This window comes from Malania oleifera, chromosome 4 (assembly GCF_029873635.1).
Source record: "Malania oleifera isolate guangnan ecotype guangnan chromosome 4, ASM2987363v1, whole genome shotgun sequence".
Classification (NCBI taxonomy): domain Eukaryota; kingdom Viridiplantae; phylum Streptophyta; class Magnoliopsida; order Santalales; family Ximeniaceae; genus Malania; species Malania oleifera.
The window spans coordinates 7,550,666-7,570,879 of NC_080420.1; the positions used below are offsets into that span (position 1 = coordinate 7,550,666).

The 20,214-nt window shown below is 35.4% G+C and overlaps 1 protein-coding gene across 1 annotated transcript; it reads left to right on the plus strand.

The window, feature by feature from the left end:
- Positions 1 to 1,360: 1,360 nt before the first annotated feature.
- On the plus strand, positions 1,361 to 19,701 carry LOC131152793 (AUGMIN subunit 4-like). The gene is made up of 13 exons (XM_058104656.1): positions 1,361 to 1,565; positions 3,275 to 3,322; positions 3,489 to 3,614; positions 5,470 to 5,808; positions 5,992 to 6,091; positions 6,577 to 6,622; positions 7,660 to 7,753; positions 7,920 to 7,991; positions 8,140 to 8,198; positions 18,028 to 18,096; positions 18,193 to 18,244; positions 18,907 to 18,984; positions 19,337 to 19,701. Exons 1-13 carry the CDS (start codon positions 1,443 to 1,445, stop codon positions 19,412 to 19,414), a joined length of 1,284 nt encoding a protein of 427 aa, XP_057960639.1. The 5' UTR covers positions 1,361 to 1,442; the 3' UTR covers positions 19,415 to 19,701.
- The last annotated feature ends 513 nt before the right edge of the window (positions 19,702 to 20,214 follow it).

Consider the following 20,214-nt stretch of genomic DNA (forward strand, 5'->3'; position numbering starts at 1 on the left):
GAAGACTAACATAAACTATTAATGAAATTAAACAAAACTTTTATGTTATGTTGTTTTTTTAGTTTTAATTGGCAACCAAATAGGATCATTGGGAGTTTTATTTATACTACAGAACGTAAATCTAGTTCTCATTATAATGGTTGCGTGGCGTGGTGGGCAAGATAAGAAATTACATGTATATTTTATTCTCTATTTTGTTCATTAACATTTTTTAAAGCATCCGAATCATAAGAATTTTCTCAAATTCTTTTACTTTGTAACCTGTTCCTGGGGAAATGTTGGACAAAATTAGAAGAATTGAAATCATAATATCGGAAGTTTTTTTTTTTCTTAAAAATCTAATTCTCAATACATCAACAACAAGTCTTAATTCCTACTAGATGGGGTCGGCTACATGAATCCTTTTTCGCCACCCAATTAAAAGCATTTTTCTTTATCAGATTAAAAACTATTAAATCCTTTATCGCAACCTTAAAATCAATTTATTAGAAATTTAGAGTCAGTTGGTATAGAAAAGGACGAAGAAATAAAACAAAAAAATGCACTAACAAAACAATAAAACAAAAAATTCTGTAGCAAATAAATAAAGATATGTTGACAAAGCAATAAGACAAAAAGAAGTGGTTTTTCTAAAATCTAAAATCCTTGAAGAACACCATTTATAATGAAATGAAAACTCCGGTAAAGGCATCATTGGATATCATTATTTTTTATTTTTATCATTTCTTTATTACTTGAATTTTTCAGTATCTTGTTCCTAATTCCTCAGTATATTATTATTGTACGCGAATTAGACCAATGAACAATCATTTCTTTATTATTGTATATTATTATTCTTGAAAAGAATGAAAAAAAAAAATTTGACCGTTTTAGTTAAATATTTTTTAAATAAAAATACTTTCTCATGAGATTTAGTAAAAAGATAAAAACCTTTTATAAGATTTCAAAAATCTCAAGGACGGTTCTCGAAATTTTAAAAATCCTAAGGGAAGTTTCTAAAATTTTTGAAATATTAAAAAAGGTCATTGTCTTTTTTGTTAAATCTCAAAAGAAATTAATGTTTTTGCTTTTTATTTTTTTCACAATAATTTACATTATTTATATTTGTATATATGATAAATATAATTTATTTTTTTAGCAAATAAAATAGAATTTTTTATTTTAAATTCAAATGTTTATTTATCTTTATTTCAAGAAGTAATATTATTTAATAATTATACTACTTTTAAATTATAAATATATTTCTTGTACACAAAATAGTTTGTATTATATAATTTAGGTATAAATTTCAAAAGAGAATTTGAATTACTGAAGGTCACAAGATATAAAAATTTTAATTTTAAAAAATATTCATATAAAAATTAACATTTATTTTAAGTAGTTTTAAGAAACCCCCGCCTTCCCGGTGCCTTCCCCAGCGTCTGTGCATTCTGATTTCGGCGATGGCGAAGGGATCAGCGCCGGACGTAACGCAGCTGACGCTGCTGATCGATCAGTTGGAGCGCCACTGCTTGGCTGCCGATGGATCTCTCGTCGCCAAATCCACCTACTACGATCTCCAACTCGTACTCTACTACTCTCTCTCTCTCTCTCTCGACTGTATTTTCTCACCGATTCCTGGAATATTTTTTTGCGGTTGGTTTGTTATTTCCAGTTTTTTTGCTGAGAAACTGTTGAAAAGATTCTAAGCTGTAATGTAAATTTGAAGTACTATGATTTTTATTAGTTAGATCCTAATGCAAGTGTTAGTAAAACTGAACCAAACTTTTATGTTATGTTGTTTTTTCAGTTTTAATTGGAAGCCAAACAGGATCATTTGGAGTTTTATTTCTACTATGTTTTCATGACTGCTTGAAATTGTATAATGTAAATCTAGTTCTTGTTATGATGATTGCTTGGCGTGGTGCGCGAGATAAGAAATTACCTGTACATTTTCTTCTCTATTTCATTCATTAGCGTTTTTTTAAACCTCAGAATCATGAAATTTTCTCAGACTCTTTTACTTTGTGACCTGCTTTGTTGCCGAGAAAATGTTGGACTTTTTAAATCTAATTCTATTACAACATCAATAACAGGCATTAAATCCTACTAGATGGGGTAGGTTACATAAATTCTTTTCCGTTACCCAATCAAAAGCGTTTTTTAATTAGATTAAGGGCTATTAGATCTTTCCTCATTACCTCATTTCAAGTTATTTTAGGCCTGCCCCTACCCCTTTTCATGACAGAAATGATAATTAATTCACGCTTCCTCATAGGTACTTACTAAGTCCGCGTTTTAAATGTCCAAACCATTTAAATTGTCCCTCCCTTATCTTGTTTTCAACCGGTATTATGCCTAAATTATTGCCTATATGCTTATTTCTTACTTTATCTTTTAATGCTAATCCACTCATCAACCTTAACATTCGCATCTTATCCACTTTTTTTTTTTGTTCATATTATTTTTTAGTTGCCCTACATTTTGAATCATAAAGCATAGCTGGCCTTATAGCCTTCTTATGAAACTTTTCTTTTAATTTTAAGGGTATTATACAATCACACAACACACCTGATACACTCCTCCATTTTACCCAATATGTTTAATTCTATATACTACATCTTCTTCAATTTCCTCTTCAACTTGCATAATACATCCACGATATCTAAGTCTACCAGTGTTATTAATCTCCTCCTTACATTACTGAAATTATATTTTATATATTCTGCCTAATTCCTACTTATTCTAAACCCTTTAGACTTTAATGTGACTCTCCAAAGTTCTATCGTAGGTTCTACTCTGCTCCTACTATCATCAATTTACACAATATCATTTGCAAACGATATATACCAAGGAATCTCATTTTGGATATTCCTAGTTATTTCATCAATTACTAAAGTAAAAAGATAAGGACTCAAAGTAGAATCTTGTTGTTCACCTGTTGTGATTGGAAAATCTCTAGATTCTCCTCGTGCAGTTGTAATGCTCGTCACTACTCTATCATACATATCCTTCATGACCTCCATATATATGCTGCAAACTCCTTTTTTTTTTTAGACCCACCAAAGAACTTTTTTAGGTACTTTATCATAAGCTCTCTCTTGGTCAATAAAAACCATATGCAAGTCCCTTTTCTTTTCCCTAAATTTTTCCATTAAACTTCTTAAAAAATAAATACCTTCTATTGTTGATCTCCCCAGTGCAAAACCAAATTGATTGATTGAAATCTTCGTTTCTAATATTTTTCATGACCACTTAAAAAATTACGTATAATTTTTCTTGATTGATATTGCAGGCAAGAGAGGAAATGTCGAGAGAACGACTGCGTTATTTGGAAGCAATGGTAGGGTATGGTGTATTTGAAAGGTTATTCTATTTGCTTTTGGACACCTGGGTCTGAGCCTTTGTCTTTGCCCCCATGTTTACAAATTTTGTAACACCCTGTTGCTTGATCTAATTAATTGTTTATTTACGTATTATAACTTATTGTAATGATGGAGTGAATGTAGGCAATTTACTGTGAGGCAGTTGGAATGGTGGAGGAGTATCAACAAGCTGTTTCAGTCGCTAACCTTGGAGGGATCCGAGATGTTCAGGTCTTATACCCACAGCTCGGCTTGAAGAACTTTCCTCAGGTGTCAATTTTTCACACTTCAACAAGAAACTTAACATAATCTGTGGAAATATTTGAAATTTGCAATCAATTGATGACCTGTTTTGAGTATTCTTAGATTTAAAATTTCAGTGGTTTCAATATCAAAGTGGAGCAGTACATTGGCAAAATTTTTAGTTGTTCATTATGATTGTTGCAAGGAGACAACTACATTTAGTGATTTTCAAACATGTGATGCATGTGAGCAAGGAATGCAGTAAAAGGTACTGGTGAGCCAGTGTCTTGCCAGGCATGAATATTAACAGATCAGTTTATGATTAAGGTGAAATAGAATATTCAACTAAGAACGACGAAGCTGTATTCAGACTTGGAGCTCCAAAAAGGTCTTCATTCTTATTGTTTGAAAATTCACTATGAACGCAAAATTGGTTTGGGATTTGGGCATTAGAGAGGCCATATCCTATTGTTTAGTACATTGTATGCAATGCAGTTAGATGTATATTTTATGGGCAAGTGCCAAAGGGCTAGAGTTAGCACTCCCATTGGCTGATCCCTAAGGTACTAAGTCAAACAATTCCTCACTTAGGAAATGCCTTGGTCAGCCTTTCCTTCTGACCGGATGAAGAAATCCCACCCAAGATTCCCCTAGAAAATGGTAAAAGCAAGAAACACAAGCATTGGAGAAGATAAATTCCACTATCTTGTACAATTCATTTGGATCAAGGATTTTACTTGGGAAAAGGAAAGGAAAATAAGGAGGAAACTCATTTTCCATTATATTTTTCTTCTACATTAGATTCTATTAAAAATGAAAGTTTGTTTTATATGATTAAAAATTAAGAAAAATTAAATATTAATGATGTGTAAAATCAAAATTTTGTTCATGAATTTGGTATATTTTTTATTTTCTTTCTTACTTTCCTCGATAACCAAACATGAAAATGTGAATTCCTTGATATTTTCCTTTCCTTTCTCTAATATTTTCTGAGTTTTAAATGGCGCTTTAAGGAGAGAGTACAAGCTTTTGATATTTGTTTATAAATGAGGTGGAAACCATTTTATTAGGCACCCCTGCCCAACCACTTGTTCTAGGATCATGCCACCTGTCACTCCAATGGATAGGTATTGACTAAGATAAACCATCTAGAGTACTGTATAAAAAATTCTCTCAAGATCCCTCGAATTCTCTACAATTCTCCATTGGGAAAAATCTGTATTACTCTAGATAAAGCCCTCTCTTCTAGAACCATCTTCCACACAAGCAGCCTGTGTTGGCACTTGGCGTCCAACTGCCAATGTGATCTGCCCTTTCATAGGGTAATCCTTATAAGCTAGATGTCATGATACCACATCGGACGTGTACTAGGGAGATCTTGGCAATATAAGGATGGTTTAGGGTTCAACCTTGTAAGGCTGCTTTTATGGGGGCAAAACCATGAGGTTCTGGGCTAAAATAGAAAATACCTTGCTGGAGTTGGGCTAAGAACATTACATTGGTATCATAGCGTAGTGTCATGTGGGTGGATCTTAGGTGTAGTTCCTACACAGGGGTGTGAGCCACTCTGATGAGGGTGTTAGAGATTGGATGGGAGGACCTGTCACAATACTAGGGAGATCTTGGGCATATAATGATGGTTTAGGATTCACTTGTGAGGTGCCTTTAATGGGGCAAAACCGTGAGGCTAAATGGGCCAAAGCTGACAATACCTCATTGGGATTTAGCGGAGACCGTTACACTAGGCATGTGACACTAATATGTGGGTTTTGGAAACAAATTAAACGTAGTCAGAAAAATATGATACTTCATCTAGCAGTTGTCTTGGTATTGGTTTTATGGGTTGACAAGAATCATGCTGATATAACTGGATAAAATGCAGGTTTATGAGTCTCTTGAGCACCGGTTGGTTGTGGCAGAAGCAGCTCAAAGATTGAGGCTTCCTCTTATTTCCAAAGATGGTGAGATTCATGAGGAAGAGATAGAAAAATGGAGTCTAATGTCCCGAAGCTCCCTTGATAGCGCAAGTACTAGTGTCACTATCAGTTCAAACTCTAACTCAACAAATTATGCTAGTGGTTCTGCCATTAGCAGTGCCGGCATGGCAAGTACTGTTACTGATACAGTTGAACCAGGAGTTGGTGGTGTTCCTAATCGTTTTCTTGGAATAACACCAGCCTATTTATGGCAGACTCAGCTCCAACAAACACTGTCATCCTTGGTATGGTACACTGCATTTCTAGTTGATATGTTTGATGAATTTCTTTTGCACTCGATACCTTATTTTACCTGGTCTGACATTGCTTTGGCTGTGATTTGAATTTATATATCCTTATTCTTTTCTAAAAATAATAAAACTTTATCAACAGATATTTTAAAATTTTTTGGGACTGTGTAACCATAGGACATGGCAGATTACCAAATGTCACTTTGCCGAGAGATTGAGGCTCGCTTAAAAGCTAAATGTGATAAATTAGCTGATACCTTGGTGATGGATGGCATGGGTAAGCCTAAAATATTTCTGCTTCCTCCTTCTATTTTACATGTGCACCTATATACACTCATCCATGCCCTATTCCATGTTCTCATTGAGTAATGGGCATTGTGTAATTGTGACCATCCTTTGGTGCTAAGTAGTTTTTTTTTTTTTTAAATCATAAATCACTGAAAAATCAGAATTTATCTGTAATCGGTACTTGTCAATATAGCAATTCTAAGGCAAAAGGCTTGGAAATCTCTCTCTCTCTCTCTCTCTCTCTATATATATATATATATGTATATATATGTATGTATGTATGCATGTACTTATATATGTATGGAGGGGCCAGGGTGACCAAGCTATTGGCCTGAGTGGATGGTTCACAAAACACTAGCCGTGAAATATAAGAATTACATAATCCATCTTATACTAATTTTGTGCATTATATTACTCCCTGCCTTGTTATTTTTCTTATGAAAAAAAAAATACTCTTCCCATGTTGTATTGCAGATTCTTCATCCGGTAATCAAAATTTAAATGCTCGGCTTCCAGAAAGGTTCATTTTATTTTCTTGATAGTTGCTAGTATGTTTGAATAATTTTGCTTCCACATGAAGTACATAAGGTGTTTTTGTCAGCTGAGTATTTTCAATTCAATGACAAAGCAGTTCAGTTTGACATTTCTATGCATGGGCTGCTCTGTATATGTGCTTTGGCTTTTCAGGCAATTTGATTATTTCAGCGGATCACATTGTTGTTACATCAGAACAGTTCTAAGAAAAAATGCAATCTAATTGATGTGGATTCTGCTGTGTGAGTTCTGTGATTTAGATTACCTATACCTGTTCTAAGCAAGGCCATAATAAATGACACAAAGTTATATGCCATTTGATGCTTCTAAAAGTGAGAATCCACGTGAAAGATGCTTGGGGAAAAAAACTATGTTGATGATGATAGATATATTGGTTTTTGTGTAGCCTTGAAATGCAAAGGCCTTCAAAACTTCCATTTTCTTCTTGTGCACCCAGAACACGGAGAAGATGATTCATCAAGAATATGAAGCTATGTGAAAGAACATATTATATGGACAAAAAATGCCACATCAACATGCAATGATATGGAATTTCTTCTATGGGCAAAACATAGGTCTTGATAATTAGCAGATCTATGAACCACAGAAAAATTGCAAATGAAGTGTTCCTAAATTTTTAGTTTTCTCTTTGAGTGTACTTGACTACTCAGTTTGAATTACGCAAGATCTCCATATAGGTATTATGTTAATTATTGTTATTGTAAATAAATATTTCACTATAAAATTGATAGTTAATACTTTGTTGAAAAAGATCCTTAATGTGGCTCTCCCTGGCCAAAAAAGGAAAAAAGGATCTTCAACTTTCCAAGACAAGAAAAAATTATTCTGTTAAATCTTTGTTGAGTTTCAGACATTCATTCATCTCATCTTTTGCGCTGGCTGATTGATTAGTCATGGCAACGAGAAGAATTGTTTGGTGCATGTTTTGTAATTAAAAATTATGTTTCTTAATATGCCATTAACCTCTGTTTTGTTGCACTCTTCTTAACATGAATCCATCAGGGTGAAGTTGATTATTGAGGAGATTGAAAGAGAAGAAGCAGCTCTGCGGGAGGATCTTTATTCTGCAGACCGAAAATTTGCAGAATACTACAATGTACTCAAATAAACAGTAATTATGCTCTCTATATAGTATAAATGTAATATATAGCCTCTGCTGCAAAGTTTTGCCTGGTAATGCAAATTTTTTATTTCTGGCTCACTAGAGGTGGCAAATGTTATTCATGGTGATATCTAACTTGTAATCCATTTATTGCTTCTAGGTCTTGGAATTGATATTTGGCGTACTTGTTAAGCTTGTCAAAGATTTGAAATTGCAGCATCAACATACATACGTAAGTGTTTTATTTGTCAACTATCTCTCATGGTTATCTGGTTTGGGCACTGAATTTGAACATCAGAGTAACTGTATAAAAACTGCCTTCAGTTTTTCTGACCCTATTGTCCTTTTGGGCAATGTAAAATTATCCAACTATCCTATAGGATGAACTGCAAAAAACTTGGCTGTGCAAACGATGCGAGACCATGAACGCAAAGCTGAGGTATGTTGCATAACTGCTGTTTATAGATGTTTCTTCACAGTGTAATATGTAATGCCACTCAGTGATTTATCATTCATAATAAATTTTGAGACTGCAGGGAATAACTTAGAAGTTTTCCCCATGAACTGAAAGTGTGGGACAGCATGTTGCTTGTAAAAGGGTTTGATATTGTTTGGGCCTATAAACAGAATGTGTATATAAACATGTCTACTGGTTAGCTGAGTTTCAAGAAGTTAAATTGCAGCAGTAATAATTGATAGAACTTTGACGAATTTGCTTTCATTTTCAAAAATGAGTCTTCAACTTTTTGAATCTTTGTTTGCTACTTTTACTCACCTAAAACCCTTGTTTGTTCTGTTATAATTGTTTGTCTTTTGAATTGCACTATACTTATTATAGATGAAGAGAAATTTTTATCGAGGAGAAAACAATGTAAAGCTGATTAATCATTTATGTTTTTCTCTTTGTTTTTTTTTTTTTGGAGGGGGGGGGGGGGGGTGGGGGGGGGGGGGGGGAGGTGGTGGAGGGATGGGGTATTTTTTTTAAAAAGAATTAGATTTAAATTATAAACATAATCTATCTTGTGGGTGCACCAAAAAAATTCTCTGTTGTAGCTCCTAAAATTTTACACAATCTTAACAAGGACTGAACACTCCATGTAGTAATGCGAAACATTAAGCTTTAAGATATGGTGAAAGGATTGCTTTGTACTAAGATATGATTTTTCTTTGTTGTACCTCCATCCTTGATCTTATTCATTGCTGACTTGGACATGGTTGTAATAGGAGACTTGATAATGTGCTTTTCATTTTGCTCTTCAATTTGAGAAGACCTGATATTGGTTTGTATGAGATGATTGCTGAAGTTTGCTCTTGGCTTAAATGATGTAGAGTACTTATTCTTCTAGGAAGAACTGAGCACTCTTATATTACCAAGCAAGAAAGGGCAGAACAGCCTGCCATATAATAGTCCAAAACAACTACAGAGACCACTAGCTATAGAACAAGAAAATTCAACAACTAAGAAACAGAGAAACAGAACTCCCAGCAAAATCTTGCTGGAAAATAGCAAACATTCCCAACAGAACACAGCACAATCAGCTTCAACTATTGTCTTCCAAAAATCCAAATCCTTTGTTCCCCAAGCATGCCAAACTAACATCACTAACAACCCAATTCATGATAGATCGTAACAAATAGGAGTGCTTTCAAAAATCAAATCATTTCTAGCTTTCCAAGAATGATAGTTGAAGCTGCCCAGATCATTTTGCAGACAATATCAAGTTTCGAGCTTCCCATATTAGATAATTTGAGGAGGTTGGCATACCAATTCGGCAGAGCTCCTTGTAAGTTTTATCTTTTGTTTCCTTTCTTATATACTTGAACCAAAACTGAGCACTCAAAGTAAAGATGGCTCCTTGTTTCAGTGAAATCCCAACAAATGCTGCATCTTAGATCATTACAATTACCCCAAGACAGAATCCTGTCTTTAGTACTTAATTTATTGAGAACAGCCAACCAAGTAATAAAAGGATGTTTCGGAATACAGTCCTTATTGAAGCTTCCATTGCTGTTGAGTTCCATAAGACCTTTTCAGGTATATTGCTATTTGGACAGAAATTTAGAGACTCTATGAAAGCTAGAACTTTAGCAGTTTGCCTTCTTGGCCAAACCCATGAATTCTCAACAATGATACCTTTTAATTTTGATCTAGAATTAACTCCAAGCTCTACGGCAAAGTGAGCTCCAAAATGAGTAATAATAGGACTATTGTCATGCCAATTTTCATATGGCATATTTACATTTTTACCATCACCTATTTTGAATTTAGTATGAGGATAAACCAGGTCTTGAACTTTAAGAACTTCCTTCCAAATCCAGATATTTTCTGGCGTGTCTTTAATCTCCCATATACTCTTGCTTTTCAATTTATAGGTGTGAACCCATATATCCCACAAAAAGTTCTTAGAAGAACTTGAATACCAGAGCAACTTAACTGCAGTAGCAGTACTCCATTCACAAAGCATCTTAATACCAAGGCCTCCATCATCTAAAGGTTTACAAACATCTCTCCAGCTAAGCCTATGATTTTTAGTATCACTTTCATTTCCCCTCCAAAAGCTTTGAATTTCCTTTCTAATCTGTCAGTACAGCCTTCGGAAGAATCAACACTGAAACTCAGTATCCATAGATGTTAAGCAAAATTGATTTTTTTTTTTTTATGATAATAAAAGAAGAATTCAGTAATAGAATAAGAATATACATCTTGGAGAATAAGACACCTTCTTAACAAAGCCTGGGAAATCCAGATGAAAAACACAAAGGAACAACCCACAGACTAAAGAGTAAAAAGAAAAAACTGTCATGAACTAACATTCCAACGCATAATGCCAATCAGGCTGAATATCAGAAAAGCCCACCCCCCTTAAAATTCCTTTGTCCCACACACCAAAGAGAAGTCAAATAATGTATCTTTTCCCAAACCAGCACCTGAGTCGATTTCTTCCTAGAAAAATGCGCTCATTATGCTCCATCCACAACCCCCAAAAACTGCAAAAACAGGAGAGCACATTTACAAAGTGCTGCCCTTTCCTTTTTCCTGCCAAACCAGCAAAAGTCATGCCAAAAAATCCTTCACTGTCTTAGAACTCACCCAGCTTTTGCCTAAAATACCAAATAGCTTATTCCAAACACTCCAAGCATAGTCACAATGAATGAACAAATGCAATGATGATTCTGAACAATTAAAGCAAAGAACACATAGTATGGAGATGTAGCCATCAAAGGTCTCCTAACCTGCAACAAGTTATTGGTATTAATTCTATCAAGCGCAACCAACCAAATAAAAGCTTTAATTTTAAAGGGGACTTTGGCCTTTCATATGAAACTATAGAGCGGGAAAGAAAAATTCGACCTATTCAAAATATCACTGAAAGATGTGCACAAATAAACCCCTGAAGGAGCCAGATGCCAAGACCGCTTATCCTCTTCTAAGGAAAACGACAGTTATTCAACAAGACTAGCAAAGAGGATAGTTCAAACTCTCTGAACAAGCAATTCATTATCAGCTGTAATATTTCCTTTTGAAATCAAGGGCAACCCCGAATACTTCACTGGTGATATACCTTAGTCCTCTGAATCTCTTTTAAATTTTTCCTTCATAATATCATGCTGAATTCCAAAACTGAATAGCTCAGATTTGGATTTATTACATTTCAGCCCAGTCTTTTTGTAAAAAATATAAAGAATATTTTTATTGCTTTTGCAGAGTTAAAATTCCCCTTAGCAAGAATCAGTAGATCATCAGCAAAGCAGAGATTAAGTAGATTGATCTTCTTACACATAGGATGAAACGATAGAGCACCATTAGAAGCTGCATAATGAAGAAGTTTAGGCAGAACCTACATAACCATGACAAATAGGTAAGGAGAGATAGGATCTCCTTGCCTTATCCCTCTCTGCCCTTTAAAAAAATCTTGAGACCCATTAATCATGATAGAATAAGGGGTAGATACGCATTCTTTTATCCATCCAATGAATACATTTGGGGTATTTATACATTCAAGAAGCTGGATTTAAAAATCCTAATTGACTTAATCAAAGGCCTTCGTCAAATCCACCTTCATAGCCATTCTTGGAGTATTACTTTCACTATGATAGCCATGCAAGAGCAAGAGTTCCTGAGCTTGAAGAATATTATCTTCGATATTCCTTCCTTTAATAAAGGTTTTTTGGTTTGCACTAACAAAAGAACCCAGACAACTCCGAAATCTATTTTCCAAAATTTTAGTGAAGCACTTGTAGACCAAATTGCAGCAAGCAATAGGTCTAAAGTCTTTGGGATGAGAAGGACCAACATGTAGCTTTAACTTGTTTAAGCAATTTAGATTCATCAGAAAAAAACTTGATTGCTTCTGTAACATTGCTTCCAATTTTCTCATTAGCCCCTTCTGGACTTCCCTTCCTTGCAAGCAAGTTTGATTGTGCAAACATCAAATCATTCTTATCTTCTAACACCTTATCTTGCAAGTTAGCGAAATACTTTTTATGAAATAGCTTCAAATTATTCTTCAAGATTTTCAGATTTCTATAAAGCATAGACGTTGGAGTCCCATTGACAATTACATTCCAAGAGTAAGCAACAACATTCTGAAAATCATCTTTCAAGCTCCAGCTATTTAGAAATCTAAAAGGAGTATTCCTTCTCTGGTAGAAATATCTTCACCAAATTTAACTAAAGCAGGAAAGTGATCAGAAATACCAGGCAGAAGAAAACTAACCATCAAATTATGAAGAGAACTAAAGCACATATGAGAAACTAAACTGTGTCCTGTGTCCTGAGATATTAATCTCTTGATCTTTTGCTAGACCAAGTGAAAAATGGTCCTTCAAATGGAGAATCATCCAGAGAAACTCGTTAGAATCATTCATACTGGTTATACCACTTCTGTGTATAGGAGTGCTGCTCTCAGAGAAATTTCAGACTGTATTAAAATCACCCATGACTAGCCAAGGTTTATCACCTATCATAACAGCCATTTTCTTTAAATCACTCCATAACTGTCTTCTATTTACCAGATCATTTGATGCATGTACATGTGTAAGCCAGCAAAAAACATATAATATTGCAGAGTAATGGTCTGTTTCATCTTTATTACTTCTTTGATATTGAAATATCTGTGATTAAAACCCACCCAAATTCTTCTTGAAACATATTCACAATCATAGTTATGTATGAATATCCATTCCTTTTGTAGATTTTTGGTACTTCTTTACATTTTTTTGGTTTGATTTTTGCTTCAAACAAACCCAACATTTGTAGCTTATTTATGGAAATTAATCTACTAACCTTCATTTGCTTTCTAGGGTCAGTTAGATGTCTAACATTCCAGCTGCCAATTGGGCTGGCCTTTTTTTTTTTGCCTCCATTTGATTCTTCCCTTTTGATTCAATCATCTTTGACAATGAAGCTTTCTGATTACTACAATATATACCATCACAACCTGGTTTCATCTGACTCCCAATCTTTACCTCAGCTTCAGTTGATGGAAAAGAATCTTTACCTCCATTTATAGAGTCATTTTCATTCCTCATTGCTATCTTCATCAATCATTTTCATCATTTTATCGATATCTGAAGAATTATTGAAATGACAACTGTTTTTATTAAAAACTGAATCAGCATTAGAAACTTTATTCCCAGAGGCATCCAAACTACTGAGAGCAGCAATACTCTCTTCCATAGTTGTTTTATTGCTCTTGACTTCCTTTGGAATCCATTTCTTTTGAACAATACAATCTCTAGATGAATGACCAAAGTCTTTGCATTTATCACACTTGATAGAAATTGAATACTATTCCAAATCAATAGTTAACAATCCACCTTTAGGAAGTTTAATGTCAACAAAGGTAAGGAAATCAACATTCAGGTCTATCTCTATACTCTTTTTTATCAGCAAAAAGAAATTATATTGGCAAGGCATCAAGGGGATGGCAACCTGTGGTACAAAACATCAACCACTCTAAAAGTGTCACAAAAATCAAGGCTTACAAAATGATCATTAACAAATTTCCCACTAAGCCAACTGGAGACAGCAATAATCTATTGGGCTTCGCAGGTCTGAAGTGAAGTAGATGAATCTTTGAAGGCCCTATTATTTATTTCTTTCCAAGCACACCAAAAGATGGTTAGAGGGATGAGGTTCAAAGCCTTTCTTTTCTCCTTTGTGGCTCTGATGCCTTTCCAAGCCAAAACTGCCCCTCCAACTGAATTTGCCATAACCCATTGCTGCCCAGCCAAGGAAAGAGCCAAATTCCACAAGTTCCTTGTCCAGGGGCAGTGGAGAAGAACATGGTTGACTGATTCTGCATTGGCCATACATAGAAAACACTGATTTGTGACTGGTTGCCCTCTTTTTTGTAGATTATCGAGGTTAAAATATTTCCATGTACGGACTCCCAAGTGAAAAAGGTAACCTTTGAAGGGGCTGCTGTTCTCCAAATGTGAATCCAAGGGGAGTTGTTGCAATTTATTCCCAACGGCGAGAGCTTATAGAAATATTTAACAGTGAAAACGCCATTTTTGTCCAAAGCCCATTTTGGCTCGTTGGGGATGTTTTGGTGATGGACTTCTTATAGAAATCTGTAAAAGTCAAGAGAGTGTGTGAAGTTCCCAATCTGCAATGTTCCTTGTAAAAGGAATGTCCCAGAGAATTCTTTGATCAGTGATTTGGGGATGATGACTAATAAGGGCATTTTATGTCACAAGCCAAGTTGTATATGGAAGGAAATACAGCTCTAAGATTACGATTCTCACGCCATACATCGTGCCAAAAGTAAACATTGTCCGCATCCCCTACTTGAAATGTTATAAATTGCAAAAACTCACCCCATCCTTTCCTGATGAATCTCCATACTCCCATACCATAGTGATCTCTACCATTGTGAGTTGTCCAATCATTGTGCCCAAGCCCACATTTAGAAACAATAATGTTCCACCAAAGGTGGTGGTTCTTCTTCATGAACCTCCATGACCACTCCCCGAGGAGGGCTTTATTGAAATTGAGGAGGGATTTCAAACCCAAATCCCCGAACAAATGGGTTGTTTGAACATTCCCATCTAACAAGGTGATATATAAACTCCTCCTCTACGCTTCCACAAAGAAATCTCTGAATCCCCTACAAATCTCCTAGTGACTGAGGCAAATAAGGGAAGGAGAGACATGAAGTAAATTGGAAGATTCGTCAAAGCACTCTTGATAAGAGTGAGTCTGCATCCTTTTGATGATAAATTTCCTTTCCATCCTGCCAGTCTCTCAAAATTTTCAATAATAGGGCCCTATACTCCTTTATCTTTGAAATTGGCTCCAAGGGGGAGACCGAGGTAACTAATGGGAAAGGTACCCATCTTGCAACCCAAAATACCAGCAAAGGAAGCCAGCCCCCCCCCCCCCCCCCCCAAACACCCTGGCGGGGGGGCGCGGTTGTTCTCCCCAATTGGAATAAGCTCACTTTTTCCAAGGTTCACTTTTAGGCTTGTGATGGCCTCAAACCCTAACAAAATGCATTGGAGGTTGAGCATAAGGCTAAGCACCTCCATGACCAAAATAAACAGGAAAGGTGACAAGGGATCTCCTTGTCTCAAGCCTCTTGAGGAGCGAAAGAAATTAGAAGGGCAGCCATTTATGAGCACTGAGAAGCTTGGGGTTTTGATGCATTGAGCAATCTAGCTACATCATAGCTCCCCAAATCCATTTTCCTGAGGAGATAGAGAAGGAAGTTCCAGTTGACATGATCAAATGCTTTCTCCACATCCAGTTTGCACACTATTCTCCTTTTTTCCTTCTTCAGTTAGGCATCCATCACTTCATTAGCAATAAGGGCAGCACCCATAATCTGTCTTCCAACCACAAAAGCATGCTGATACTGACCAATGACTTCTACTATTGCTTTTTTTAACCTCTCAGCAAGTACTTTGGCTGTGATTTTATATCTGCTTCCTACCAAGCTAGTGGGGCGAAAATCCTTGATGTTAGCAGCCCCAACTTTCTTTGGAACAAGTGTGACAAAGGTGGTATTTATGCAATTGATGAATTTTCCTGATCTATGGAACTCCTCGAATATGTTTAATAACAAGTCATGTTTGAGGAGGCTCCAGTTAGCCTGAAAGAAAGCCAATGAGAAATCATCTGGTCCAGGTGCTTTATCCCCTTTGCAATTTTTAATAGCTTGGAGGACTTCTGCTTCTTCAAAGGGTCTCTCAAGCCACCTTGCAGTGGAAGAACTGAGAGATCTAAACTTGATACCATCCACTGTAGGTCTCCAAGCCTCGAGTTCAGTGTAAAGGTCTTTATAAAAATCACAAATGCCTTTCCTAAAATCCCCTTCCCTAGTTAAGGTGAAAATCCCCTTCCCTAGTTAAGGTGATTTCCCCAATTTCAATGTTGGATAAGGTGTTACTTCTATGGTGAATGTTTGCTATCCGATGAAAGAACTTTGTATTACGGACCCCCTCTTTGAGCCATACAGCTTTGGATTTTTTCGTGTAAAATCTCTCTTCTAGATTAATAACCTCATTCAATCCCTTCTTAAGCATGCCCTTTTTTGCTTTTTGCTCATCAATCTCTTTGATGCAACTAAGGATAACAGTATCCTTTGCTTAGACATTTGCAAAGGTGTTTCTGCTCCAATATTTAGCTTTTCTTTTATTCCTTTCAACTTTGAGACTAGCACAAAACTAGCCTTCCCCGAGACCAAAATAGAAGACCACCAAGTTTTCACTAGCTCCTCAAAACCATCATGTTTTAACCACATGTTCTTGAACTGAAATGGGGTTGGCTCCCATTTAACTTCCCCCTTGTTGAGGGAGATGGGGAAATGATTTTATTGGCCTAGGAAGAAGACTCTGAATGACGTGAGGAAAATGATGTTCCCATTCCTTTGAGGAACCTATCAATCCTTGAAAAGGAAGGTGGCTCCCCGAAGTTAGACCAAGTGAAGTTGCCACCAATGAGAGGAGATCAATAAGGCCATTCACATTGATAAATTTGAGGAACTCTCCCATGCTACTGGTCTCAAAGCTACGCCCGTCTTTCATGCTGATACATGATCATATTGACGTTGTCTCCAATAATCCAGGGAGCATCCCATCTACTCCTAATCTGGAGGGGATCACTCTAAAAAAGAGACCTAGATGGTCCTCCACCTGGGCCATACACCCCTATGAAAATCCACTGAAAGTTATCATTTGTGCTTTTGAGCAGACAAGAGATTTGAGGAGTTAGGTCTATCTCTATACAGATTCTAGCAAAAGGCAAGTTCAATATACAGAAGTTATACTGAAGAACTTTATCCATAAAAGCCAAGTTCAGAAACTGGATCCCATTGAGATAGAAACATAGGATTATTTCCAATAAACCATGGTCTATTCTCCATAATCCAATTCCTAGCCTCCATATTTGGAAATTTGAACAGGAATGAACCAGATGATAAAGTGAAAATATCAATCTGCCCATGTTTTTTTCCAAATCTTATCTATAACTGAACGAACATAAGAGTATGGAGGAGCCTTACTGAGAAATTGCCCTATTAGAGCATCATTTCATTTATGTGAACCAAGAGAAAACATCCTTTGGAGGATCAACAAGAATCCTGCCATTCACATTGGAAGGCTTATAATAATCCAATTCCTTTGCAGAAACTTCTACACCTTTGAAAAGATTCCTCCAGCTCACAGAATCCTCCTGAACTTCCTTTTGAGAAGAAACTCTTATCTTTCGAAGAAGATAAAATCTCATTTATATCAATCCCTGTATGAGTTTTCGCTTCTGTAAATTCTTATTCTCACTCGGAGATGGATCAGTAGCCATCTGCTTCCACAAAATATAACTTTCTGATAAACTGAATTCAGTTTCAGAACCAAAAACAAAAACTGAATTTGATGAAATCAAACAAATCCAAAGATAGAATCTGCAGATTTCTTAATTGAAGGTTCGCTAGTCAATTACTTATGCAGCAAACAATATCAGATTAAGATCAAAATGAATTGAAATCAGCCCCAGAACGATATACAATTCCTGATTAGATGAGAAAAGAATGAATCACAATGCCTTAAGAATCAAATCGAAGAAAATAATCAGAAATTTGCGATCAGAAACAAGAACTGGTGTATTTTGGCAAGAACAGCTTAAAATGCACCGAGTGGATTCTTGAAAAGTTCCCACCTCCAGCTTACGCATGATGTAGAATACTTGAGTTGACTAGGATTGTAAAAATCTTTCTAGCTAATGTTTAAGGCTTGATAGCTCCTGATTTTTTCTGTTATTGTCTCAGAGTTTTGGAGCACATTCTCTTGTTTGAGACTTACACCAAGGATTCATTACCAGCTCTCAATAAAATAAGGTACTTAATTGTTGCAATTCATGGTGGTATAGTATCCTTTGCTTCGAGGTGGGTTTTTGATAAGCTTGACTATTTTTCTTTTTTCTTTTTTTCCAGAAAATATCTTGTTGAGGCGACAGAAGAAGCTTCAATTGCATACAATAAAGCTGTAAGTTCCTCGAATATGTCAGCCCTGTGTTTGATTATTGATACAATAGATATCGTCTCTGTTTGACTTTCTGGTTTTTAAATCCATTGTTCTGCATGGACTAACGGTAAAAATGAAATTATAAAATGAACTGTTATGGGCTTCAGCCAGTTTTGCTGGCTGCTCCTAGGTTTTACTCTTTTGAATGTTAAATGGCATTGATGAAGTATGAGAAAGTGAATTCAACCTCGTCAGTAATTTTAGACGCTCCAGATATTTAGTATTTTGGTTCTGGTTTTAATCTTGTTGGAAGGGTATCAAAATTGCTTTCTGGGTTTGATAACGTGCTGTTAATGTTCTAACACTCCTGACTTTGCAAACAGAGATTTGAATGCATCCAATTCTGCATTAGAGAAAAAAAAAAAAAAAAATTCTCCTTTTAGTCTCATGAAATTTTTTTCCCTTTATTAGGCCGTTAAAATTATATTTATTGTCTTAATATACTGTATTTATACTCACAGAAGACACTGAGCCATTACCTGTCACTGCTAGATGAGCCTTTCTCACTTTTAATTAGCTTTATGACCGAGGCTTTGATACAACAATCCCCCAGCCATTGAACAAAACAACAAGAACAAAGTCTGTAGGCTTTCCCTGGAAATTAATGCCCTCAATTTTACCAGGTGACGCGTCTTCGTGAGTATCAAGGTGTGGATCCTCATTTTGATTCAATTGCAAGGCAATATCATGACGTTGTGAAGGTAAAATATCTTTCTGTGTTGCTAATTTTCTCGTTCAGTTTTTCATGGATTTTCCAAATCGGTTTGGATTAAGGATTTTATTTGGGAAAAAGAAAGGAAATGAAAGTAAGGAGAAAACTCCTTGTATTTACTTTTTATATAAATTCCTGTCAAAAATAAAAATTTATTTTACTATAACTAAAAATTAATTAAAACTAATGTGAAATTGATTTTTTGTTTATAAATTTGGTATAATTTTATTTTCTCACTTTTTTTTTTATAACTAAATATGAAAATAAGAATTTCTTGATATTGTTTTTTCCTAATATTTTCTGAGTTATAAATGGGGCCTAATTTTTTCTTCTCCTTGCAGAAATTGGAAAACATGCAATGGACCATTCGCCAAGTTGAAATGGACCTTAAACGTCTACCGGATCATCCGATCACTTAATTCTCTTCTTTATTTTTTTCAAATGCCATTTGTTTAATCTGCTAATCCCTCAACCCTGCAGTGTATATATATATATATAACAATTTTTATGCTGAAGCCAATAGTCTTTCTTGTACAATGGTAATGAGGGACTGAAAAAAAATTTTCGGAAAAAACTCAACTACCCTAATATTTTTTTTTTTTTCGCTTTTTTGTCTAAGTTGAAATTAATGACATTTTCCCCTGCATTAGGTTGGTTAAAACATTTCATTAGCAGGTATTAATTCTTTAAAACATTCGGTTGGTCACTTTTCCTCTCGAGGATTTAATTCCTTTTTTTTTTCCTCCCTAAATTTGTATCTAGTTTAGTGAGATTCACTGCTTAGAAATGATTTTATTAGACGAGCGGTTGATTCGGAGGGTCAGTGTCGTTTACTACAATACTCTCTAGAGAGACCTAATATTTTTCTCTGAAAACTCTGTATGTGTGCGAGTGCAGGAATTCACTCACTGCCCTTTGTGATTGTCTCGTGAAGATCTCAAACCAAGTTCTTCCAAAGCACATCAAGGTAAGTAAAAAAATAAATGCATCGACTATAAAAAAGAGTGGAACATTTTTCCCCTAGAAAAATAAGTTTTTTTTTTTGCCTGCATGAAAAATTTTTCTTTTTGTTGGGGAAGCTGTTCTTTCTTTTTTTCTTTCTTGGGTTAAAATGTGCTTTCCTTGTTTATACTGCTATGATATTTTTTTTATCCTCAACTCCCAAGATCTAAAGTTATTCATGGCATTCGGCCATTAACGGTCCACAATATATCTAATT